This window comes from Hypanus sabinus, chromosome 23 (assembly GCF_030144855.1).
Source record: "Hypanus sabinus isolate sHypSab1 chromosome 23, sHypSab1.hap1, whole genome shotgun sequence".
NCBI lineage: Eukaryota > Metazoa > Chordata > Chondrichthyes > Myliobatiformes > Dasyatidae > Hypanus > Hypanus sabinus.
The window spans coordinates 39,651,699-39,679,307 of NC_082728.1; the positions used below are offsets into that span (position 1 = coordinate 39,651,699).

General features: G+C 40.4%; 1 protein-coding gene across 17 annotated transcripts in view; it reads left to right on the forward strand.

Moving 5' to 3' along the window:
- Nucleotides 1-27,609, forward strand: part of b3gntl1 (UDP-GlcNAc:betaGal beta-1,3-N-acetylglucosaminyltransferase-like 1) — a 342,821-nt gene that overhangs the window by 268,655 nt on the left and 46,557 nt on the right. For 13 of the 17 annotated variants that reach the window (XR_009507656.1, XR_009507657.1, XR_009507659.1 and 10 more), the window contains 2 exons: nt 6,030-6,098; nt 8,113-8,187. Coding sequence is in view for 5 of the 17 variants with exons in the window: in XM_059948769.1 (XP_059804752.1) it covers nt 6,030-6,098; nt 8,113-8,187 (144 nt within the window). In the remaining 12 variants the exon portion in view is untranslated. Of the gene's footprint in view, nt 1-4,040; nt 4,114-6,029; nt 6,099-8,112; nt 8,190-14,706; nt 15,667-27,609 lie in introns of those variants that run through there. The other 4 variants (XR_009507666.1, XM_059948767.1, XM_059948768.1 and 1 more) reach the window with 4 other exon arrangements.

Consider the following 27,609-nt stretch of genomic DNA (forward strand, 5'->3'; position numbering starts at 1 on the left):
TCCAGATGCATCATAGGCATCTTCATTACTACTGTAATCATTCCACAATTACCTTAACGAGGCCAATTTTATCTTCCTCCTAGTATTTGGTAATGTGGTCAACCATTGTGTTTTATTGAAACAGCCGAAGGAAAGTATAGAACTTGTTCATTTAGGCAAATCAGGTTCATTGACACAAGAACCAGAATTTAGAACAAACCCCACCATAAAACCCCTAAAAGTATCCTAAATTAAACACTAACAATGTTATGTTTTGAGGCCTAATTGCCCATTAGAAAGATTAAATGTTTTTGAACATCCTTGATCACTAATGAAACATTATTAGTTACTAAGGGCAGAGCCCTTAGTATTATCAAGGACCCCATCCAGCAACCTCTTTGATTTTCTACCGTCAAGTGGGAGACTCCGATGCATAAAAACAAGAACGGTCTTCCCTCAGGCCATTAGGCTTCTGAACTCCCTGCTGTATTGTATTCACTGGTTAATTTGTTCTGTACTTAACAATATTTAATTTATGTGATTTATTTGTTTATTTGTGCATAATTCATCTGTAGATTTTATCCTTACTTTCCTAAGTTATTATGTGTTATATGTACTACCGTGCTTTACATCCTGGTTCGGAGAAACATGGTCTCATCTGACAGTATACAGGTACAGGATATAGTTAAATGGCAATAAACTTGACTTGAAATAACACACACTACAGTATATGTGAAAAATCCTGGGGTAGAATTGTTAAAATTTCTCAGCTCAGCTCATAAAGATGTAATACATTTTAACAACGTGGATTTCTGAGTTGCATGAGTACTCATTGAGCTCACTCTTAATCCAAATAATTTTGTTCTCTTTACCCTTGCGTACAAGAAATGACATTAAACAATCTTGAATCTTGAAAATCATTGTCAGTATTAAACAAACAGAAACATTTTTGATTTGTATACAAAGGTGAAACTTGTAATATAGATGGAGAGGAGCCTAATAAAGTTACAGCAAACACTCATGCAAATGTAACACTTAACCAACAGGCTGGTATATGTCTAGGGGAAAAGGAGATCCAGCCACACACCAATCCCACCTCCCGTACACGCAGGTGCTGTGAGAATCAAGTTTATGCCTCGCGCCCGCACACAGTATCAAATTCCCACCAGATACGGTTATGAATTACACTTTAAAGAGTTTACTAAAACTAAAAGCGTACTAGGCAATACAATATATATGAAAGAAAAGAAAAAGCAAAAGGTGCCAACTTATCAAAGTTCAGTCAGTTTGGTGCACATCGTTGGAGCTCAACCATCGAACCATTCGACCCCTCGTCACTTGCCTCCGACCTCCACGTCTTGGCACCCGGGTCCACCCCCGGTGGTCAACCAAGCAGTGCAGTGCACATCCACCTTCCTCGGCGTCTTCCTCCCGACTCTCTCGAAAACCCGTGAAAACCCCCAAGTTCCCAGCCTCACAAGACAAAATAACATTCCCCATTGGTTACCAAATGAATACAATCCCCATATCAGCAAGTCTAAAGCTAAACAACTGCGAGAGAAACACTTCTCAGATAAAGAAGCATTCCTACTCTCTTAACAAACCAATGAAGCCATTTTGAGTCACATACACAAGACATTGTACATTATCTTTCCAGCTGGACCACTACAAACAGCTGTTGAATATTTATATGAGATCAGCATGCAGATTCAGGCTACGTCCACACTAGGCAGGATAATTTTGAAAACACCGGTTTCGCATAAAAATGATAGGCGTCCACACCAAGCGTTTTTGAAAATACCTCCATCCCCATTAAAACGGGTATTTGGGTGAATCTCCTCCCACTTGGGCATGTGCAGGACACATTTACAGAAAAGAAGCGACATGTTTGGTGTTGAATCTCTCAGTGAAAGTCTGCGTTTGTGCAGTTACAGACTAGAAAAATTTAAAACGAAATTGCCGAATGACGGACAGCTGTTGGCTCTCCTGAAGGTGGACTTAAAACTAAAAAAAGACAAATACTGGAACGTATGGATGCAACTGACGGAGTTTATAGACAGTATGACCTGGCTGATGACTAACATTGAAAAACTGACCAAGTCTGTTGCATTAATAAAGCACCTTGTTAAATGTATAAAACATGTCTGCATCAGTATTATCTTGTATTTCCGTACAATGTTACAGTAGGCTGTTTCACATCTATTGTTAGAGAAATACTTGCATAAATAGGTAAACCACTTTCATACAAGCAAGGACAGAAAACAGGGCAAAGTGAGTATACTTATTTATCCCATAAGTTATGGGTCAAAGTATTTGATGAGTACATTTCTAATTCTTCTGGCTTCAGTCTCGTTGCTGTCTGTTCTGAAAGTTAGGGGTTTGCATTCAGGAAAACAATGAAATGCCGCCATCCGTTCCGGCACGTCGTGACAGGGTTTCTAGAAATCTCTGGTTACCCCGTCCACACTACTCTTGCCCAAGCGGTGTTTTCAAACTTAAGCACTCTGGAGGGCGTTTTAGAAAAGCTCTGTTTTCGGGGAAAGAAAACTGTTTCAGTGTGGATGGAGGGTCAAAACGAAGAGAAAAAGCTTTGGTTATGGATTTATCCAGTCTAGTGTGAACGTAGCCTCAATGTCTTGTAAAAGTATTCAGCCCCCAACCCTTGTTCACATAAATGAGTATTACAACTAGCAATTTTGATCAATTTAACTGAAAATCTTTATTTGTGAATCATATACTCCCTTTTTTTCACAGTAGGGCCCCAAAACAGGGAGAATTGTAAAGCATGAAAAACTAAAAATTCAAAAACAGAAGTGTCATCAATTCCAAAGTATTCATCCCTCTTTGCTCAGTACTTAGTTGAATGACCTCTCTTAGCTATTACAGACAGTAGTCTTTTTGGTTAAGTCTCTATCAACATGATGGAACAAGATTTGCAAAGTTGCTCAAGCTGTGCCAGGTTAGTTGGGGAGTGGTGGTGGACAGCAATGTTGAAGTCTTGCCAGAGATGCTCAATCGGGTTAAGGTCTGGACTCTGACTGGGCCACTCAGCAACATCAATTTTCTTCATTTGAAGCCACTCCGTGGTTGCTCTGACAATGTGCTTTTGGTCATTTTCCTCCTGAAAGATGAGCATCCTCCCCAGTTTAATCTTTCTGGCAGAGGCTAGCAGGTTTTTATCCAGGATCTCTCTCTGTATTTAGTAGCATTCATCTGCCCATCATTACCACTTAGTGTTGAGGCCAGAAAGTTCCACTATAATCTCAGCTGACCACAATACTTTCTTCCACATCTTTATAGTATCTTCTACGTTATGCTTTGTGAAGTCTTTATAGGCAAGGATATGCCTTTTCTTTTATCCAGGGCTTCTTCCTTGCCACTCTTCCATAAATACCTTTTGTGTGCAAGGCCTTAGAGATTGTGGAGCCATGAACTTCATCTCCATTTGCAGCCACTGACTTCTGCATCTCCACCAGAGTAACTATTTGTGTCATAGGAACCTCTCTTACAAGTGACTTTCTTCTTTGATGGCTAAGTTTAGAGAGGCATCTTGACCTAGGCAGTGTGACTGTGGTTTCATTTTCTCCCCACTTTTTCACAATGCACTGCACTGAGCTCCAAGGTGTAGAGTCATAGAGAAGTACTGTGCAGAAACAGAGCCTTCAGGCCATCTAGTCCTCGCCAAGATCATTTAAATTCTCTACTCCCATCAACCTGCAATGGAACCGTGGCCCTCCATATCCCTACCATCCATGTACCTATCCAGACTTATAAACATTGAAATCGAGCTCCCATGCACCACGTGTGCTGGCAGCTCATTCCACACTCTCACAACTCTGAGTGAAGAAGTTTCCACTCATGCTCCCTTTAAGCTTCTCACCTTTCACCCCTAACCCATGACTTCTGGTTGTAGTCCCATCCACCTATGTGGAATAAGACCTGCTTACATTTACTCTATCTATACCCCTCATAATTTTGTATACTTCTATCAAATCTCTTCTCAATCTTCTCAGTTCTAGAGAATACAGTCCTAACCTATTCAATCTTTCCTTATAACTCAGGTTCTCCAGACCCAGCAACATCCTTGTCAATTTTCTCCGTACTCTTCCAACCTTGTTGACATCTTACCTGTAGGTAAGTGACTAAAGCTGCATACAATACTCTAAATTAGGCCCCACCAATGTCTTATACAACTTCAACAAAACATCCCATCTCCTGTTCTCAGTGCATTAATTTATGAATGCCAATGTGCCAAAAGCTTTCTTTACAACCCCATTTACCTGGGACACCACTTCACAAGTTATGGACCTGTATTCCCGGATCGCTTTGTTCAGCCACATTCTTCAGTGCCCAGCCATTCGCTATGTAAGACCTACCCTAGTCGGGCCTATCAAAGTGCAAAACCTTGCACTTGTCTCCATTACATTCCGTTTGCCATTTTTCCAGCCGATGCAGATCGCAATGTTAGCCTTCCTCACTGTCCACTACACCCCCAATCTTGGTGTCATCCAGAAATTTGCTGATCCATTTAACCATATTATCATCCGGTTCACAGATATAGATGACAAACAACAATGGATCCAGCACCGATCCCTGCAGCACACCACTAGTCACAGGCCTCCAGTCAGAGAGGCAACCCTCTACTCCCACTCTCTGGCTTCTCCCACAAAGCCGACGTCTTTTCCAGTTTACTACCCTATCATGAATGCTGAGCGACTAAACCTTCTTGAGCAGCCCCATACAGGCCCCTGTTAAGTGCCCTACTAAAGTCCATGTATGCAACATCCACTGCCTTGCCTTCATCCACTTTCCCGGTACCTTCTTCGAAAAACTCTATAAGATTGGTTAGACATGACCTACCATGCACAATACCATGCTGACTATCATTAATTATTCCACATCCATCCAAATACTTATAGGTTTGTTCTTTGCAATCCTCTTGCTCTTAACATATCGTAACATCCCGTAGGATTCTCCTTCATCTTGTCTGCTAGAGCAACTTCATGTCTTTCTCTTGCATATCTTATATTCCATAGGCACCTAATTTGTTTCTGTTTGCCTCTAACTGCTGGGCACTTAACTTTTTTCTCTTAACCCGGGCCTCAATATCTCTTGAAAACCAAGGTTCCCTACACTTGCTATCTTTACCTTTTATTCTAACAGGCACATACAAGCTTTAGAAACATAGAACATTACAGCACAGACACAGGCCTTTTGGCCCTTCTTGGCTGTACTGAACCATTTTTCTGCCTTGTCCCACTGACCTGCATTTTGTACTCTCAAAATTTTGTTTTTGAAGGCCTTCCACTTTCCAAATACACCTTTGCCAGAATTCAGCCTGTCCCAATCCACACTTGCCAGATCATTTCCGATACCATCAGAATTAACCTTTCTGCAGTTTAGAATCTCAACCCATGGACAAGACCTATCTTTTTGCATATTTACATTGAAACTAATGACATTGTGGTAACTGAATGCAAAGTGTTCCCCTACACAAATCTCTGAGGTATGTTCAGTGCCTTTGAGATGGTCTTGTACCCTTCTCCAGATCTGTACTTCTCTATGATCATTGCTATGACTTGCCTTGAATTCTCTTTTGTCTTCATTTCGGTTTGGTCTGCTGAAAATCTACCATGCTCTCGTAGCTTCCAGAGAGAGGGGGTATTTATTCAGGTGATCCCCCAATTTTCTATATCAATAAATTGGATGAGTTGGTAAGGTAATATACAGTATTGCACCTGAGGAAAGTTAGCATTGTAATTACAAAGGGGATGAATACTTCTTCATCTTACAATTTTAGTTTTCAATTTTTCAGAAATCGTTGACTGGTTTTAGAATTTTTCTTTTGACTTGACATGATGCACATTGTTTGTAGATTCGCTCAAGCATTCCCATTTGAATATATTATAATTTTGACAATGAGACAGAAAAACGTGAAAATAGTTGTGGGGTGGGGGCTGAATACTTTTTCAAGTCACTATTTGAGCTTGTTGGATGACGTTGCTCATATATATAGCCAACTCTATAGTTCCTTCTGTTTTTCTGTCTAGGTTGCCTCCTTCTGTGATGTGGATCAAAGCAAGATAACAAAAGGCTTCTATACTTACGAAGAATCACAGGTAAATTTCTGTTTTTGTAAATGCCACTTTAATTACATGGGTTTACAGAAGTACAGCCTACAGCACAAAACCTGCACCCCAGCTCCGCACAATCCATACCTCTGCACAAAACCCAGTCAGTGATTTAGACTCGAATATTGCAGTCTGTTCATCTTTAGAGACATGGATCTCCAGAGACCAGCAGAGCGTTTGGTTTTACCCATGAACTCCTTGGATATGTCACCCAGGAATTCCTTAAAAATTGAATTCCCTGTGCTGATTTGGGATGAGGAAAAGAGAGCTGATTTGGTGGAAGAGTGGGGTGAGGGGTGTAGGAGAAAAATCTTCCTATTAATAGCATCTCTTTTTCTATCTGACAGTATTCACAACACATTTGCAGTATAAACAGCCATGATACTGTATGTACAGGCCAGAGAAGACTACACAGTGTTCAATGAAAGTGAATGCACTGTTCCACAACATGTATGGCATTTACTTCTCATCTACTACAGGTTACTTTCTGATGATCCTCTGGTTTAGTGTGTCTTTCAGTAGTGGATTGAGAAGTTAAGGTGTTACAATGTTAACTTCAGGAACACTCATTCATATAAGACCTCAATTTCTGTCTAAAATGCTATGTCAACATCCATTATGAATCCCTCAAGTATACCTACAACTTTATAATTAATTCCCACGTTTCTGTAACAGTGACTCTGTATGCATGCTGATATATCAATCCTGTGTAATCTGAGAAATGGGAGTTTAGAATAGCTTCTACACAAAATAGATAAAATATTATTAAAATAAAGATAAATGATTGGCAGATCAATCTAACTGATACTAACTAACAGCTTGCAGAAATATCACTTTGCACTACTGATGGGTACAGGTTTAACACTCAGAATTCCTGAATTCCTTCCTTCCTCCAAATTTAGGGCATCACTTCTTTAGTGATACCAAACTCCTGTAGTGTTAGATATTTGTTTGCACCAAGTAGACAACAGAAAAATGGAATGAAATTCCCCACCCAGAGGACACACCTTTTTCACCATAGTGATGTTGACCTCGATGCTGGATTATGCCTGCATTTATAATGTCTTTGTAAGGTGTAACCATTTTGTGCTGGCAAGGTGCATACATCCTAATGGACCCTGTGTGCTGAGCCTTTTACCCTAAACTTCCCGAAATGCCTTCAGCATCCGGCAACCAATTGGCTGAGTTACCCTTGGTCAGAGACAGGATCCTCTGATGACAGGGTATTCCATGGTAATGGGTGGCAAAAATCTATGATTAATTCTTTTCCCACTTCTAGTAGAGAGCATCTGTAAAGGGAAAACTACTGAAAGGCATAAATTTTATATAGAATTTATCTTGCATCATGATTACCAATATATACTGAATGTTTAGCATCACAACAGTGTTTATTCATTTTACATGTAGATGTTATGCTCAGAAATTACAAGGATTTGATGGTCATTCATTCACAACTCTTCTTATAACCTGTCCTTTGGACTCATCAACGGTTTCTATGTGTTGTGCTCTAGGATTTTCTCTGTAATTGATACAGAATCTATCTTTACAATGTTTTATTGTGTTGATACAAATTTTGCATAATTTTCATCTTTAAAAATGTTATACCATTTGTGTGATAAACTGTCTGGTGTAAATTGTTAGTGAGGGCAATCTTAAGAGCTGGTTGGTGATAGTTTAAAGGTCCCAATCACTTCTTAAAGAGAAAATACTTCTTACTGCATGCTGCAATGTCAGCCAGGGAGTGGGACAGATCACTATCCACTCAACTAGGTGTGTAAGACTAGTGCAAGGTGGTGGGGATGGGTGCAAATACACAATCCTCTTAACACCAAAACTGATTTCTTTTATAACTTCCAAGATATAAATTATAGTTACAACTTGATTGCATTCTTGACATATACAAGTGCACAATATGTTTTATGTGTTGCAAATTTATAGCAACTTACATTTATGTAGCACCCTTACTATAGAGAATCCTGACAAATATGCTTGCTTCTCCTAGATCAAACCCAAGCCCAAAATTCCCATTTGCCATTTTACAGAAGCTAAGCTCCCTTTCATCATCTGTGTGAAGCTGGTGAGTGAGAATACTTGTTTTTAGTTAATAAATGTACAATGTATTAATGACAGAATCAACACAGCTGCAAGGTGGTCTTTTAAACACATTGGAGTCCAGTTGTTCTGGGCTCCTTTTAAACTAACCAGGGCCCTGCTTCTATTGCACCCTTTAGGCGCACCTGGTTCACTAGAAAATTTAACAAGCTACTTTGTATCATCTCAACGCTTCTGAATTGGCAGCACGATAAGGTAATAGTTACAGTACCAACAACCCTGGTTCAATTCTCTTCGCTGCCTGTAAGGAGTTTGTACATTGTCCCCATTCCTCTGGGTGCTCCGGTTTCCTCCCACAATCCAAAGACGTACTGGTTGGTAGGTTAATTGGTCATTGTAAATTGTCCTGTGATCAGACTAGGATTAACTCAGGGGATTGCTGGGCGGTATGGCTCAAAGGGCCACTGGGCCTATTCCAAGCTGTATCTCAATAAAGAATTAGACGTGTGTTGGTGTTTTCATAGTCTGGAAAAGCTATCAGTTTGGCACTACCAGGCCTCAAGAGTGCTGGATTAACAAAATTTTCATGTAAGTTAAGAATAATCCTCCAGTTAGGTTTTTATCTCATCCCATCTGGGGAGTGCTTGACTGTAAAAGTTACATGTCAAATCTGCAAAAAAGTAATGCAATGCATATTTAGAATTAAAATACTGCAGATGTTGCAAATCTGAAATAAAAGCAGGAAGCACTGGAAATGTTCAATAGTTCAAATGGAAACTGTAGAGCGGGGAACCAAGATAAAGTTTTGGATTAATGACCTTTCACTCCCCACAAATGCCGCCTGAACTGCTGAGTATTACCAGCATTTTTAAATTGTATTCACAATATATGGCTTAAAAATCTTCTTGAATGCTACCATTGTAAATGGTTTAAGATTTGACTTTGCCAAAAATGGGCCTTGATCTGATTTGAACTAAATTCCATTTTTAATTGTTTGGACTTGAAATTTAAGCTGAAACAGCACAGCAAGGATGCACCCTACCCATTTCCAATCAGGTAGTGAAGCGATCCAGTTGTTAACCACATGCCTGCTCCGAAACCTCTCCTCCTTTTCGGATCTGGCTCTAGGTACTTCACTTGCGTTGTTCTAAACCAATTCATAAGAACGAGGTTCAGACTATTCCTCATTGAGCAAAACCCGACATCATAAATGGTTGTGATGCTTCACTCCCAGATGAGCCCAACACCTTTTATGCACGCTTTGAAAGAGACAATCAAGTGACACCTGTGCGAATCCCTCTGGTAGCCCCGGTGATATCTGTTTCAAGGGCCATCTTTCAAGTGGGTGAACTGTCGCAAGGTGCGGACTGGGTAAGACGCTGTGTCAACCAGCTGGTGGCAGTGTTCAAGAACATCTTCAATGTCTTATTGCTGCAGTTAGAGGTTCCTGCCTGCTTCAAAAGGGTATCAATCATACTGGTGCCAACTAAGAGTAGGGTGAGGTGCCTCAATGACTCTGATCAATTGCGTTGAGAGGTTGATCATTGGTAGAATTAATTTCTGCCTAAAGGACCTGGACCCACTGCAATGTGCCTGCCACCGTTATAGGTCTACAGCTTTTATATTAAAAGAAATTGAGTTATTTTAGTAATGATAATACAGAAAATATTACATAAATACTTGGGTTTCCCTTTGTGGCTTCCTGTTAGTGGCTGACCTGTAGACGGATAATAGTGTTCAAGTGTTACACGAGATGGAGGATTGTAGTCACCTGCCCCAAAAGCAATAGTAATTCAACTACAAAAAGAAAATGGCATTATTTTAGGAGGTGACACACATCTAAAAAAATAATCGACTGATTAGAGTCATCCCCTGCGGCAGGTGAGTCTCTGAACAATTCTCACTCATCAAATTTTAATTAGCTATGAGTTATATTCTCTTTATATTTTCAGCAATATAGAAGTGATTAAGAATAAGTGCCAAAAACGGGTAGTCATTAAACACAAGTCCAACTGAAAGGAATCTATGGACAGTAACAGAGAGAACTTATTTTCACTTAATTAATTCATGATTAATATGTAAATATATTATTTTATACACATTGTGGGAAAAGAGCTATTATGGTTCAAATTTAATAATGCTGAGGTCTGGACTCTAAACCAGAGGCATCAGTTTATATTTCAGGTGGCTGTAGAATTTAAACTCAAGTAGTGTAATAAATCTGAAGTAGAAAACAGGTAGATGACGAAAGTACTCAATTGCTTTTAGAGCTATCTGTTTGATTAATATTCTTTAGGCAAGAAAATCTTATTATTGTTACTCATTATGCCCTTTACATAACCTTAGATCAATTAGCCAATAACTTAATTGTATATATGTTGCTATGACAATGGCTGCATCTGCTGATGAAGGTGATTTCCTATTACCATCACAAGGCAACTGGAGATCAACAATAAGTACAGCCCTCTCCACATTATTTTAAGATCTTAATTGATCGTCTATAACTTGGGAGCTTGGTTGTTACTATTGTTTCATGTACAATAGGCATTGTTCAACAGGAGTCCACCAGCTGCGAAAATCACATTGAATCTAAAGGAACTGTATCACAACATTGCTGTAGCAGTTTTGACAGAATGATAGAGTCAAAGTCATCGCACAGTATGGCGTGAATACAGACCCTTTGGCCCAACAAATCTATACTGACCATAGTGCCCTCCCAGCTAGTCCCAATTTCCCACCTTTGGCCTGTATCCCTTTAAGCCTAGCCTTCTGTGTACCTGTCCAAGTGCTTCTTAAATTATACTATTCTACCAACCTCAACCACTTTCCCTACAGCTTGCTCAAACTTCAAAGTACAGTCGGCCCTCCTTATCCGCGAGTTCTGCATGCGTGAATTCAATCAACTGCGAATCGAGAAAACCCGGAAGTGCTCTTCTAGCACTTGTTGTTCGAGCACGTACAGACTGTCTTTTCTTGTCATTATTCCCTAAACAATGCAGCATAACAACTATTTTACATAGCATTTACATTGAATTAGGTATTGTAAGTAATCTAGAGATGATTTAAAGTATACGGGAGGATGTCCGTAGGTTACAGTGGATCGGGATCGAAAAAAAATCGGAAGTTCTCTTACTATGTAAGTCGGAACAGGTACATCTGGTATTATTTAGCGTCAGTTATTCAAACGTTTGTCTTAGTATATAGTATATATTTCTCCCTTCTATGCATATAAAACGCTTAAGAACGTATGTTTCAGTGCAGGGCTTGGGAAGTTCCCGAGTTCGATCCAGTGACAGACCACTTCCGGGCACGCTCTCCTTCCATACCTCAAAAACCTAAAACCCCAAAACCCAATAATTAAACCACTGCGTTGCTTAGTAATAATTGTAGCTTCCATTGGGGCAGGGCCTTTCACAGTTTATCCTTTAAAATTGTTCCGATCGTTGACCGACTGTAGCCTAATGTTTTTCCAGTGACCGGTGGCGTTTCACCTCTTTTTGATCGCTTTATTATTTCCACTTTATTTTCAATCGTGATCGTGATTATTTTCGTGAACAGAAAGACTGTGGATTCAGAACTCTACCGTCGGGTCCTAATGTCCATCGCGCTGAGACAGGTTGAATAAGGGACTTGAGCATCTGCATTTTTTGGTATCCGTGAGGGGTCCCGGAACCAATCCCTCGCGGATAATTATCAAAGTATATTTTTTTATACAACCACCAGATTTGCCTCCTTACAGGCAGCCACCAAGCAAAGGAACCCCAATGGAATCCATTAAAACAAAGGAAAAACGTCAGACACCAGAGTGAAACAAAAACAAAGTAATGCAAACAATAAAAGAAAGCAAGTAGCATTCAGAATTGAAGTTGACAAAAGCGGGTCCATAGCCCAGCAGATTCAGAAGTTAGTTGCAGGCCCCAGCCTCAGTTCAGTACAGAGACAGGTGAACCCTGGAGCAGCGAGTTGAACTGGCCCGACCCTCACCTCCAGCCCTGATACCCTGACCTTTTCAACCAGGCCTGGCACTGAAATTAGCCTAACCTTGTGTCGTTCCTTGCCCTCGGACCCGGGCCCTGCCACTTCAATACTCTTCCATATACTCAAATGGTTCAAATTGTTGAATTAAATATTAGAGAATGTATACAACAGACATTCACCTTCTGAGTGAAAGAGTCCCTTTTAAACCTTTCCTCTTCACCCTATATATATATATATATGCCCCCTTGTTTTGGCATTCTCTACCCTAGGGAAAAGACTTTTACCATTCACGTTATCTATGCCCCTTATAATTTTAAAACCCTCATTTCCTACGTTCCAAGGAAAAAAAGTGTTGGCCTGGTCAGCCATTCCTTTAATTTTTTTTCTTCAACTTACATTTCAACATTTGGCCTAGAATACTTCAAACTACAAACCTGAAAAGTATCTTGCTGTTTTCTTAGCAAACATGAGGAAATCTGCAGATGCTGGAAACTCAAGCAACTCACACAAAACGCTGGTGGAACTCAGCAGGCCAGGCAGCATCTATAGGAAGAAGCAATGTCTATGTTTCAGGCCGTGACCCTTCGTCAGTCCTGGCCTGGCCTGATGCGTTCCACCAGCATTTTGTGTGTATTGCTGTTTGCTTCCTCATCATCGACCTTGTACTATTACTGAGTTTGTCTTTAAAACACATTTCATTTTCAATAATTTGGTTTACTTTCTCGATACATGATTTTATTGTCAAGGAAAGCATTAGACAAAAATTTATTTGCAGTGGGGTATTGCTTCTTAGTAATACACTGGGTAAGTGTTATGATACTTTAAAATCCATTTTAACTGGTGCTATACTTATATCATTTCTCTTGCAAACAGTAAAGTGTTGACTTATCAAAGACTATCCCCTTCAAATTTGACAGTGATCAATAATAATTGCTTTTAAAATCATTACAGGTGAGGTAAATCTATCTATCCATTTATCTAATGATTATCTAAAAAACACTTTGTAAGAAGACAATGTCTGATTTATTGGTGTTTGCCTCCAAGGATACTTTTTTTTCCCCTGATTAAGTTGTTTCTGGATTTTCTCTCTTGATTTATGAGGGTGTAGCATAACCAACATCAGATACAAAATTGTAGCAGCACTGCAACTGGATCAATGTGCACATTGTTAGATATTACAAGTTCTTTAGTAAGAGACTTCAGTTAAACCTTGACACGTTTTCAAGGTAGTTTGGGACAACAAATAGGTCATGGAGGAATAAATGGCAATATTATCCAGAAATGCATTTCTTTTACTAAAATGATATGCAGCTGTTTGCGTCCCAGAGGGCTGTGCAGATTCAAGGCCAATCACAGTACCTTCAGTGAAGTTGTGTTTTAGTGAGCAAGGATACCTTAGAGCAAGATGAAACTTGCTCTGGCTAAAGTAGCCAAGAATACTTAAAAGTTTTAACTTCTATATTTCAAGTTCAAGTTCTGGTTTAATTGTCATTCAACCATACACATGAACACAGCCAAATGAAATAAAGCCAAGGTGCAAGATGCAGTAACCAGCTGTCACACACAGCGTGTTAGCTGAAAATACCATGGTCACAAGTAAGTAATATAGCCCAAGTCCGTGACTGTCATGGTCTGCAGATTGATGGTGGATGGGACGTTGCCCTGGAGTCATGATTTTGCAAGAATGAGCACACACAGCAGTTCCTCATCATGCGCTAGTACCTCGTCACATGCTAATGCAGCTGCAGATGAATGCAACTCAGCATATCTTTCACCAAGCAAGCTGCAGAGGGCAGGCCGTACCGACAGGAGAGGCCAGCCCCCAACCCAGCATGGATGCTAGCACAAACACAGAAGCTTCTGCTCTCTCCCATACTGCCTCCGCTGCCTTCTGTCTTGGGCAGCACAAGGACCTGGTCCAACCGAGGCAACGCTGCTCCCCCTCCGCGGGGGTCTACAACGAACCACTGAACCAGACTTGCGGTATTCTACATCACCGGAGTCCAACAGAATCTTACGACCACAATAAAAACCTCCAAGACAATCATTTGCACTGTTTGTTGGACTGCGCGCTGCCTCTGCACGAGGAGTCCAGGCGGCAGCATGGTACACAACAAGCCCAGCTCCGTGGTTAGCCAGCAGCTTGCGAGTGGAGTAGACCTACAGTACTTGACATTCTTAATACCCAGCAGAGTTTTGTGATGTAAAAAAAAGATATAAAACTGTGTGCCACAGTTCTCGAGGAGACGTTGGATTGTGTTGCAGAAGAGAAAGGTTAAAAGAAGCACGAAGAACAGTTGAGACATTCTGAGGAGACCTTGGGAGAGAGAGTTCAAAGGAAGCAAGAAAGGCAGCCGTAACATCCTGCACACCACAGTTCCCAAGGAGATGGTGGATTGTGCATAATTAGGCACTTGACAAGGGCCAGTAAAAAGAAGTTAGGTTTAAGTGGAGTGTAGCCATTGTGTGAGCTCAGGCTTTGGCTCGTAGACACTTTGGCAAGGAGAGGTGAAGGCTGTAGGTAGACTTGTTCGTTTAATTTCTTTCTCACTTTCTTCCTGTACAGCAGCAGGATGCCACGCAGGGTAGTTAAATATTCCTCTTGCGGGATGTGGGAAGACAAGGAGACAACCAGTATCCCTGATGACTACACTTGCAAGTAGTGCATCCAGCTGCAGCTTCTTTCAGACCGTGTGCAGGAAGTGGATGAACTCGGCATCACTCGGGAGGCTGAGGGGCACAGGAAGGGAGTTACACACAAGGTGCAGGACACAGGCAACTGGGAGACCGTCAGGAGGGGTGAAGGGGGTAAGCCTCCAGTGCAGATTATCCTATGAAAGGGACATCTGGATGGTATGTTACCCCCAAGGTGCCAGGGTCAGGGATGTCACCGATCGTGTCCACAACATTCTAAAAGGGGAGAGTGATAAGCCGGAAGTCACAGTATATATTGGTAGGAATGACATAGTTTAAATTCAAGCTCAAGTTCCGTTTATTGTCCTTCAGCTGTACACATGTACTGCATCATGTCACCAAGTGAAACAACATTTGGACCAAGGTGCACAACACAGTACATGTAACTGACTCACATAGCACATAAAGTAATATTACCACAAATAAATTAACAAATAATAAGATGCATATACAACATAAGTTAAGAAGTAAACACTGTTATGCTTGTAGGGCTCCGTTTGTCTTGATAGACCATGGATTTGCAAAGATACAATTAAATGTCAGAGAAATGTATACAATGTATATCCTGAAATGCTTTTTCTTAGCAGCCATCCACGAAAACAGAGGAGTGCCCCAAAGAATGAATGACAGTTAAATGTTAGAACCCCAAAGTCCCCCCAGCTCCCCCAGCTCCCCTTCCTCTTGCACATAAGCGGCAACGAGCAACAATCCTCCCACCCCCCCACTGACAAAAAAAAGCATCGGCACCCGCCACCAAGCATTCAAGTGTGAGCAAAGGAACAGCAAAGACACGGACTTGCAGTTACCCCAAAGGCTACGCGTTCACCCAGTATTCGACGTACCACAGGTTTTCTCTCTATTCCTAATAAGGGAGAAAGAGCTGTCTCCATTTTCACAGCAAGAGGGGAGACATAATAAACAACTCGCTGGTTTACAATGTTAAAAGTCTGTTGCGTCACTTTTTTTGAACTCTGTGCCCAAAGATCTCAAGTCTCAAGGCACACAGCCAAAGATGTTCCAGCCCCCACAACACCAGTCTGGGACAGCGACCTTCGATCTGCCCGTCTCCAGAGCCCGGAGATCCTAGGCCTCCAAAGGCAAACCAAACTCTTAAGCCGAGCCCTTGGCGTGCCGAACAACGGCCGGTTATGAAATCCTGAAAGCAGGTCCCATTCCCGCAAAGAACTATAGTCAACGTGTAACTTCAGGTCAGAGTCTTCAAAAGAACCCTGAAAGTGAAAAATAAAGATATTAAAGATGGAAATAGAGCTGTTTCTGAAGATGCAAGCAAAGGAGTCGCCGTTTAGCACCATCATCACTTCGCTCCGCCCCGAGTTGTTCTTATTTCTTACGTCTCTAAGTGGTTCGCCACTTTTGTTGAAGACAGCATTGCCTGTGATTGGTGAAGAAACAAGTTACTTGCTGTCTAGAATCTCCACCTGGACAGATCCTGCTGCATGCAAATGGAATTGAATGTTGTGCAGTCATCAACAAACATCCTCATTTCTGACCTTACGAAGGACAGACGCAGCTGAAGTTGGCTGATCTATGACACCGCCCTGAGAAACTCCTGCAGTGTTCAAGGCTAGGAATGAGCTGCCAGAAATAGTAGATGAGGCAGGCACATTAGCACCATGTAAAAGCCCCAGAGAAAGTGAAGTAAGTGTGTGTGTATGTGTGTATAGATAGGAGGTTTAGAGCGCTATAGGCCAAAAGTGGACAGGTGGGACTCATTCACCAGACAACATAGTCAGCATGGACAAGTTGGTTTGAAAAGGCCTATTTCCACCCTCTATGACTCATTGACAAAATTGAATTTCACCACATGAGCTAACATATTCCTCCCTAAAAGGTTCTCAGGCCAGAGAACCAATCCTGATTGATTCGTGAGTGCAAAAGAGCATGGAGAAATATTAGATGTACCCACACTGAGAAACCAAACTGATGCAACTAAAGCATAATGAGGTGCATACAAAACAACAAAAGCAGTAGCCAACAGACAATGGTGAGCAAAATGCTGGAGGAACGAGAAAGACTTTAAACACCGCTCTCAACATTGAATTGAATTTCCATCAATAAAAACCCAAAGACCAGCAATCTAGGTAGAGGCAGCACTTAGCAGAAATTTAAGTGGAATAGCAGTGTGAGTACACAAACTCTGTATCAGAGAGGGGCTTCTGAATCCCTGAAGCATTTCAACCATTGATGCTTATGATGGAATAATCTCCACTTGCACCCATCGATGCTCAGGAAGTTCGATTACATCTTGGATAAAAAACAACCCTCTGGATCGTGGTTTCACCGAACACTCAGTTAATGGTAGGGGTCAGGACATAAAAAAGGCTGGGAACCCCCTACCATTCCAGCATCATCCCTCCCAAAAGTGCATTAAACATACATTTCCTCCAACACTGACATGCTGTAGTCAGGTACCATCAACAAAATGCATTGCTGCCATTCACATACTGTAGGCATCTTGAACAGCACCTCCAAGTCCACAGTCTTACTGAATGCATTGCTGTCACGATCCTCACTCTAAAACATGTCGTCGTTCTTTTATCATCACTGGTCATACTCCTGGAAGCATCAGAGGAGTATCTTCAAGAAAGGGATGGCAGTAATTCAAGTAAGCTGCTCATCACAAACTCCACCAGGTAATAGCTTCTGTCAAAATCATACCCTCCCTCTGTCTGAAGGGCTCATAAAACACACAGCGCACCACTGGTTTCTTGAAGACTATAAATGTTGTTTGCACCATTAATGGTCACATCAGTGAAGGAAGAAACTTCTAAAAGTTCTGATAGAATTTCATAAAGTGGGTAGGGAAATACTCTTTCCTATGTCTCAGGGCTCTGCTGGGAGCTAGCCTGGATATGGTGGGCCAAATGACCTCCTTCTATGCTATATTGAGTAAGAAAGCATAGAGCGATAAAGCACTGAATGGTTTGCTACAAGAAATCATTTTGTGCAATTACTGAACTTCTAAGATAAGTAAGCATTGTACAGTTACATAAGCCAAATGTTAATAGTGTAGTGTTTCTGTTAGTCAATGCTGTGACTGATTAATTGTGGTGAACCTTTCCAAAATCTGTTATATCCATTAAGGGGTTCACCTTTCTTGATGAGTGGTTGTTGAACTTGTCTGTAGTTGCATGAAGATATTTTTGGCAATCTTCCACAAGATGTTCCTCAAGGTGTTTTGCTATATAAAGACCCAAAGTCATGGGTGATAAGGCTGTTGAAAACAGTCTGCTATGCAAATTTCCTCAGACTGACACATGAATATGAATCAGAGGCAGGTCATTGCAGTCAGAGTGTATTGAATCATCAGCTTAAATCATGATCAGTCTGCAGTATAACTTCTGCATTTCATACTTTTCCTGGAATTATTTTTAAGTTATCAGTATGATCCTGGATCCATTATAAAGAGCAAAATACATAATTTATGCGTATTCTGGCCTGGAACACAATGACAGGTCAGATGAGAGCTACAATCTTACAGCGCTTGAGTGATTCATGGGCTATTCTATTTTAGGTTCAGACCAGAGTCCTCTCATTCTCAAGCGCCATACAAGAAGAGTTTTGCCTATTGTCTCTGCCTCCTCCTGCCCCACTGAACTCATGTCCTTATACCTCAATTCCATTCTCTTCCCCTTGATTAAGTCCCTTTCCAACTATATCTCTCCTCTGTCTGGCCAAGATGCTCCTCACCCTCAACAAATTTTCCCTTGGTTCCTCTCACTTTCTGCAGACTTTAGGGGTAGCCATGGACACCTGCATGGGCCACAGCTATGCCTGCCTCTTTGTTGGCTACGCAGAATAGTCCATTTTCAAAGCCTTCCCCAGTAATATTCCCCAACTCTTCCACAACATTGGTGCTGCTTCATGCACTCATGCTGAGCTCGTCAATTTTATCTACTTTGCCTCAAACTTTCACCCTCCCCTAAAATTCACTTGGTCTATTTCTGACAAGTCCCTCTTCTTTCTCAATCTCTCTGTCTCCACCGCTGGACAAACTGTTAACTGACATCTTTTAAAAAACTTACCAGTTCCCATGGTTCTGTTGACCATATCTCTTCCCATTTTATCTCTTGTAAAAAATGCTATTCTCTTTTCCCAGATCCTTCGCCTCTACCGCGTCTGTTCCCAGAATGCAGCCTTCCTTTCGAGGACATCAGAGGTCTCTGCTCTCCTATCAGCTTCCTCCTTCTCCTGCCCTTGACCTTTCCCATCCACTTGGCTTCACCCATCATTTTCTAGCTAGCCTCCTTCCCCTCCCTGAAGCTGTTTATTCTGGTGTCCCCCCCCTTCCTTTTCAGTCTTGATGAAGGGTCTCAGCACAAAGCATCGACTTTTTATTCATTTCCATAGATACTGCCAGACCTGCTGAGTTCCTCCAGTATTTCGTGTGTGGTACAAGAAGAGCTTACAATAAGTTACTGTCTGCTTTCATAGAGTCATAGGGCAATACAACAAGGAAACAGACCCTTCAGCCCACTGAGTCTGTGTTGGCTATCAGCCACCAATTTACATTAATTCCATTCTTATTCTTCCCACGTTCACCACTCGCCTACACTGTACGGCCAGTTTACAGAGGCCAATTAATCTACTGACTCTCATATCTTTAGGATTTGGGAGGAAACTGAAACTTCCAAAGGAAACCCACACAGTTACAGGGAGAATGTGCAGATTCCACAAAGACAGCACTCGAGGTCAGGATGAAACCTGGTTCTCTGGTGCCGAGAGGCAGCTTGCATCGCTGTGCTGCAGACATCAAAGATAACTGATAGCCATACTTCCACACTGACATGACCTCTAAATCACTGATCTTTTCTCAGTGAATCCAGATCAGTGGTCTTTACTCCGTGTTATTCACATGTAGCCATTACATTTCATCAAGACCAAATGGTGCAGAGCAGCTACAAAGGAGATGGAGTTGCAAAATATCTCCATTGCAGTTAACTGGGATACTGCACACAGCACTCTCAGCAAATTCGGTAATAATCCCCACCCAAACCAAACTCTTGAACAGATTAAAAAATCTACTCTTCAAACTACTTCATTAACCTAAGCTGCCAGATACTCAGGGCCAGATTCATAAACAGACCTTCTTTAAACTGTTGATAAAGACATTCCACAAGTTAAATATAGAGGTTATTATGAATTAATATGGAACTTCATCCAAAACTTGTTCAGATTGTTCATTTAATAATACCACACTCTATGAAATATTTTCTCCAGTATTAGCAAATCTCCACACAACTGAATACTTTTGATCATTGTTCCAATGGAAATGTTAATCCATTTAAAATAAACAGATTAGCGCCTTCAATAAATCAATAGAAAGAAAATTGTGCCTCAGAGGTGCACATTAATTTCATTCAAACTACAAGCAGTAATCCTTGGTTTCATAATGCTGATATTTTACTTCAAGTAGCAATGATGCAAAATGTTCAACGCCCTTTTTGTTCTGCTCCTTGAGCTGCCTGCTGCTCAGTGCACAAAACACTCATTGGGTTGTGGCCCATTCAAGCAGACTTCAATAGCAGGAGTCCAGTTACAACTCCCCTTTCTCTTATTCCCTCCTTACAACTGAGTTTGCCAACTCAGAAACGTGTGCATCCAGCTCTTTCTGTGTCCTCTCTATAGACCTCCTTTAACACAGCATGAATCCATTCTGCCGCATTTTTCAATTATCCCCTGTTGGGAGGCAGAATTATGAAAATCTGCAGGGAAGTAATTTTTTCCATTTAATTAAACTCCACAAAATAACCTAGTTGCTTTGTGAAAAAATTGCTTTTTCAGTTATTAGCATCTAAGTTTTATGGGGGAAGCATTAACCCTTCTATGACTTTCCTTAGATTTTCTGGTTAGCAAGAACAATAAAAGAATTGTGCACACTCTCAAAGACTCAGATGGTAAGATTTATTCAGCAGTCCTGAGTGCCCATTGCTTAACACCTGATTCAACAAGAACGCAGTCAGATTAAATCAAAACAGCGGCAATGCCAGATTTCTGCTCTGAGTTCTAATCGAAAGATTCTCTGAACTGGGAGCTAATCAGTGCAGAATTTGTCTTGAATATCTAAACACTTAGTGAACTGAGAGTTTATGATATTAAATCTGTCTGAACAGATCATTATGTTTGCATAGAAGTTCCAAGTGTTGTTTGCAGCTGAAAAAAAAATAAGCATGCATAGTAAATGTGCTATACTATGAAGTATAAAATCATACCACCCAGGAATTCCCTAGCTTTCATCCCTGCCCTGTGCTGAGTAAGTTGACTCTGCCTACAGCACTGTTAGGTCACTATAATTTGGCATGAACACATTCCTCCAGCTCATTATGGTCAGTTAAAGGTTGGGTTGACCTTAGGTGCTGCAAATACTCAGTTTTGAAGTTGGAAACTGAATCAGCCTGAGTCTGAAAGTGAGGGAAGGCAGAAATATTAATATGTTAAGGGAAAAAAAAAGAAAAATAAATTAAGTGGCAACAACACTAATGCACCATACACGTGTGGTGTAATAAAAAGTCCCAAGGCGAATTATTACACAACATTTGACAATAAGGCAAAAAAAAAGAAATGTTGACCTGGAATTTGTGAGTGGTTGTGTTACTGCTAGCATTTATTCAAGACCATGACAACAAGTCTGAGACTGAAGCACATGCATCTCCAAACATGGAAATCCCAAACATGCCGGTGAATCTGTCAGTGGGCTGAACATGGAGCCAAGTAGCAATGCACCAACATGGTGGAGTTCCCAATATTTAGTCACGGTCATCTGCACGTTGGGGTAAGATCCTGGAGATGGTTCATCCTTAGTGTAACTGAGAACCAGAAAACTTACTTGTTTTCTATAATATTAATTATATTTAAAAATGTTTTAGGTGAATTTTTAAATGCGTAATGACTGTAAAATATTTCTGTTGTTACTGCACTTTTAATTGCCCTTAAATGTTTCTAAATGTTAATGATGGCAGCATCCATCATTAAGGACCCCCATCACCCAGGACATGCCCTCTTCTCATTACTATCTCCAGGGAGGAGATACAGAACCCTGAAGGCACACACTCAGTGATTCAGGAACAGCTTCTTCCCCTCTGCCATCCAATTTCTGAATGGACATTGAACCCATGAACCTCACAAGATATTTATTTTTTTAATTTTGCACTCATCTAATTAAACTATATATATATAATGTAATTCCCATTTTTTCAGTATTATTATATATTGCATTGTGCCACAAAGGCAACATATTCCACATCATACGCCAGTGATATTAAACCTGGTTCTGATAAATTGTCAGAGATATTTAGAAAATTAAACACAAAACACGACGGCTCCAACAGATGGCTAAGCTGTGGTGTGATATTGAAGGTCTTCTCAGGATTTGGTGTTGGCTCCTGCTTTGGTCAACTACTATAGTTCTGTCTTCACTATCCAGGAACATCTTCAGTCTGGATTTGTCAAAGGAGGGAGGAGGACAGTTGGGTAAGCGAGGGATTAGTGTGGGTGATAAATCCAAGAATTAGCACCCCACTGTAAAGTCCAAGACTGATAACCAAAAGTCTGATCAAATGAAGTAGGTTTTAACAAATTGTCTGAAAGTAAAGATATGGGGAGTTTTAGGGTAGGAATTTTGAGCCTTGGTAGCCAAAGGCAATACTGGAGTGACGAAGGTCATGGATTTGCCAGAATTAAACGAGTGAAGGTATATTTGACAGTTGTAGGATTGGGTGAGCTAATAGAGTTAAAAGAAGTAAGAACGCAGAGGAATTTGATTACAAAAGTGGGAATTTTCATTCAAATTTTGGCAACCTGTGTCAGCCAGCATGAAATCAGGTAATGGTGAATAGGGTTTGTTTTGAATAATTTTTTTAATAGCTTCATCCATATAGTAGAATGTAAGATACCAACTATCTGCACATTGTAGTAGTCAATTATAAGTGATGTAAAGGAGGGTGTGAGTAACATGTCGGCTAAGGCAGGAACAGAGCTGACACAGAAATGGCTAGTGTCTCACCTTGGGCTTACAATGACACCAAGTCTGCATTCCAGTTCTGCCTTGTGGTGCTTGCCAGAAGAACAGTGAATCAGTGGCTACAACCAGAGATGGTGGAAGGAACAGCTAACAAAATCTTTGGCCTTTGCTATATTTAATTGGAGGAAATTTCTTTGCACTGAGAGCTGGCCTTTGGACAAGCAGCTTGATTGTGAAGAAGTTTTGGAGGTGTTAGGAGAGGGGTTGGTTAGGTAGAATTAAGTGACCTCAGTACAGACAAAGAAACATAGCCCTGGGCTTCTGGATAATGTTGCTGAGGAGCACAGCATTAATGAGAATTGAGGAATGTATATAAAAAAATAAGAAAAGGAAGCGAGGAGGCAATTAGGCCCTTTGTGCTTCTCCATCATTCACAATGTTTTTTAACCTCAGTAGTACTTCCCTTTCCTTTGATTCCCCTAAAATCTAAAAGTCTGTTGACTTTTGATTTGAACATACTCAGCAACTGAGACTCCATTGCCCTCATAGTGGTGCAAGACATTCTGTAGGTGCTGGAAATTTGGAACAAATCAGACAAAATTCTCAAGGGACTCAGAAGGTCAGGCAGCATCTATGGATGGAAATAAACAGCCAATGTTTCGGGCTGAGGCCTGCTGACTTACCCCAGAATTTTGGGTGTGTTGTAGCTCGTCACAGCTTCTGGATATATCTGCTCCATATATGCCTTGCCCTTAAGAATTCTACATAGTTAAATAAGTTCAGCTTTTATTCTTCTAAAATCAAGGGAATACAGATCAATATACACCATCCCCAAAATAAAGTGGTGAATTTTTGTTGCTGCCTCTCTTTATCGTGTATCTTTTGCTTGATTTTTATTTTAGCTGGACATACAGGCCAGTGATAGACCCCTCAGGCCCAACAGGCCCATGGTCTCCAATTACACCCATGTGACCAATTAGTCTACTTAACCCATACACTTTTGGAAGGTGGAAGGAAAACAGAGAGCACAACACGGAGAACAGAAGACCACGCAGTCACAGGGAGAATATACAAACCCTTACAGACAGTGGTGGAATTGGACCCTGGTTGCTGGTGCTAAATTAGCATTATGCCAGCTGCTACACTACAGTGACACCCGTATCTTTTGTAGATAGAGAGGCCATTGTCAACACCTTGTTCTAGAAGCACAAGATTGAAGCAAGACATCTCTTTTCATGTACTCAAATCTTCAAGTTGCAAATCCTAATGTTCCCTTTGCTTTCCAAACCATCATGTTAACTTTCAAGAGTCATATGCAAGGATAACCGGGCCTCTCTGAACTCCAACATACTTCAATCTCTCATAAGGGGGACTTCCGGTAAGATGGCGATTGTTTAGTTGCTTCTAACTTTTGCTCCATTATACTTCTTATCTTCGCACTATGTGTCTCCCTTTTTAAACCTTAGTTCATTATTTTAACTGCTCTCTTTTATCTGCCTGCGAATACGTCTATCTTATAATGGCTACAAGAAGTACTAGACTCGGGAAAAAAGAAACTCCCACGGCTTTGTCGGCCGAGATTCTCTCTATCCTGGAACAGCATCGACAAGATACTCTAATGGATATCAAGACTGAATTTAGAGCTTCTATCAGTCAGCTGGAGTCAAAATTGGATCAGATTAACGCCAGAGTGGATGACAATGCTGAACATCAATCTCGCATCAACCTAACCTCGGAACGTTTAGAATGCCATGTTCAACATCTAGCAACTCTCTGCTCCAAACTAACAGAGAAAAACAGTAAACTTACTTCCAGAATGGCGGATCTCGAAAATTGGAGCAGGCGCTGAAATCTGCGAATTCTCGTTTTGCTGGAGGCCACCGAAAAGGGCTTTTCCGTTGAATTTTTCCCTTCTTTTCTCTGTGAGTTTTTCGGGAAAGAATTTCTCCCAACTCCACCTGAGCTAGAAAGGGCTCACAGGATTTATGTCCCTCGTGCTATTTTGGGTTCTTGACCACAGCCAATTATCCTGTGTTTTCATCGATATCAGGTGAAAAACCGTTTGAGGTACTCTGACTTTCCAAAATGCCACCATTCGTATCGTGGAGGATTATGCCCCCCAGGTTCTGAAGATGCGTGCTGAGTTCAAAGGTGTAATGAAAGTGCTCTTTAATCATGGATTCAAACCTTCTCTTCGTAACCCTGCCGATCTTCGAATTACGCTTACTACTAGAGAATATAAGTGGTTTAAATCAGTGAAGGAGGCTGAGTTGTTTGTTGGAAATCTTCCAGCCATCTTGACTTCTTCGGACCCGGTTTGATTTTCTAAAATGGCTGATAAGTATTTCTTGAATTAAAGTTTTTTTTTTTTGCGAACTCAGACTCTACTTGAATAATTCAGACATTAAATACTGAGATTCTAAGGGTTCTAGTTAGTCTCTCCCTGGACTTGGTGCGATTTTCTTAAATAGATGATCTAAATTTAATGTTTCCCTGCGGACTTTAGATTTTACTTGTGTAATTTATTCTACTTCTTAATAACTTTAACTATGGAGAACTACAATTGGTCTTAATTTGTTTTGGAGGCTTGGAGTTTCTTATTGAAGGCCTCCCTGTTGATTTACGGTATAAGACTTGCCTTTTTTTTAAACGGCTGATATGTACTCTCGTTAAGTTTATAATTTCCCCCTTCCCGCCCCCCTTTATCTTTCTTTTTCAATTTTTCATAGTTTCTCGCGGGTAGGTTAGTTTTTTTTTGGTTTTTTTTGTATTAAGTTTTATATCTTTTCTGATGACGTTGTTCCTATTTGTAATTTTGCTCTCTAGTGCATAAGTTAGTCAGTATTTGCTATATTATCTATACGGAGCCTACGTCTATGATACGGAACTGGTAGTTATTTTCGGGGTAAAATTTTTTTTGTAGAGCTAGCTGCTTTTTTGGGTAGCCATCTAGTTTTGGGTTGTGAGGGTGGGGTGGGTTCTCCAGTTTCAACACTATTTATTGTTTCTTCTGTTTTCCCTTGTTATTCAGGGCATGTTTCTGTCCTGATTTTACTGATTTATGTTTATATTTTTGTTCCCAGACTGTTATTGCAATGTTTGATTTTATATATGCCTACTACCTTTTATGTATTAACAGTTGATAATGGTTAATACACTGAAATTTGTGAGCTGGAATGTAAAGGGATTGAATTATCCTGTTAAAAGAAGGAAGGTCTTTTCCCGTATTAAGCAACTTAAAGCTGACATTGCTTTCCTTCAAGAAACTCATATTCGTAGTTTTGATAATTCTCGGCCTTTGTCAAAGTGGGTGGGTCAGCATTTTCATTCATCCTTCCCAGCCAAAGCTGGGGGGGGGGGGGGGGTTTCCATCCTTATTAACTCAAATATTCCTTTTGAACTCCATAGTAAGATATCTGACACAAATGGCCGTTTTATTATTGGTTCTGGTAAATTATATAACACTAAAGTTGTACTAGCAAACCTGTATGCTCCCAATTCTGATGATGTTAATTTTTTTGAACGTTTTTTCTCCTCATTACCAGATTTAAATTCATATTCTCTTATATTGGGTGGCGACTTTAATTGCTGTTTAGATCCAAATTTGGATCGATCGTCCCCTGTTACTAGATCACCTACTAAATCTGCTTTAGCTATTCACTCTTTTCTTTTTAACTATGGTATCTCTGATATATGGCGTTTCCTTCATCCTAGTGAGAGAGATTATTCTTTTTTTTTCATATGTTCACCATACCTTTACTAGAATTGACTATTTTTTAATTGATAATCAACTTATTTCATTTGTCCATTCTTGTGACTATCAGAGTATACTGATTTCTGACCATGCTCCAATTACTTTGTCTCTAAATTTTCCTGGTCTCCCTCAGAGGAATAAACATTGGTGTTTTAACCTGACTTTATTATTGGATGATGATTTTCTAAAATTTATTAAGGATCAGATAACTTTTTTTTTAAGCACTAATACGTCATCTGAAATTTCATCCCAGATTGTCTGGGATGCCATGAAAGCATATTTGAGGGGTCAAATAATCTCATATACAGCAAATCTTAATAGAAAGTCCCGTATAGATCGATTAGATAGACCTAATTAATCAGATTAAAGAATTAGATCAATTATATGCTCAAACTAATAACCCTGAATTATATAAGAAGTGTGTAGAACTTCAAACTAAATTTGACTTCCTCTCTACTCAACCTGTTGAACGTCAACTTCTTGAAAGTAAGAGTCGCTTTTATATTCATGGTGACAAATCTGGTAAATTTCTAGTTAATCAGTTGAGGCATTCTAAAGCTAAACAACATATCACAAAGATCCGGAAGGAGAACGGGATATTACATCGAATCACTCAGAAATCAATGACGTATTTAAAAATTTTTACTCTTGGCTTTATTCCTCTGAATCTCTGAATGAGAATATTTCTGTTGATCTTTTTTTAAATACTCTGAATATCCCTTTGCTTTCATCTGATTTTAAAGCAAAACTTAATGAGCCTATATCATTAGAAGAAGTATCTTTTGCAATTTCTGCACTGTCTTCAGGCAAATCTCCAGGACCTGATGGTTCCCCGTAGAATTTTATGAATCATTCTCTTCACTTCTTTCACCTCAGTTACTCTCAGTACTATCTGACTCGTTTAACTATGGTAAATTGCCACCGTCATTTAATAAGGCATGTATTATTCTTTTATTAAAAAAGGGTAAAGACCCAACAGAGTGTTCCTCGTACAGGCCGATCTCTTTGCTTAATGTTGATGTTAAAATCTTGGCCAAAGT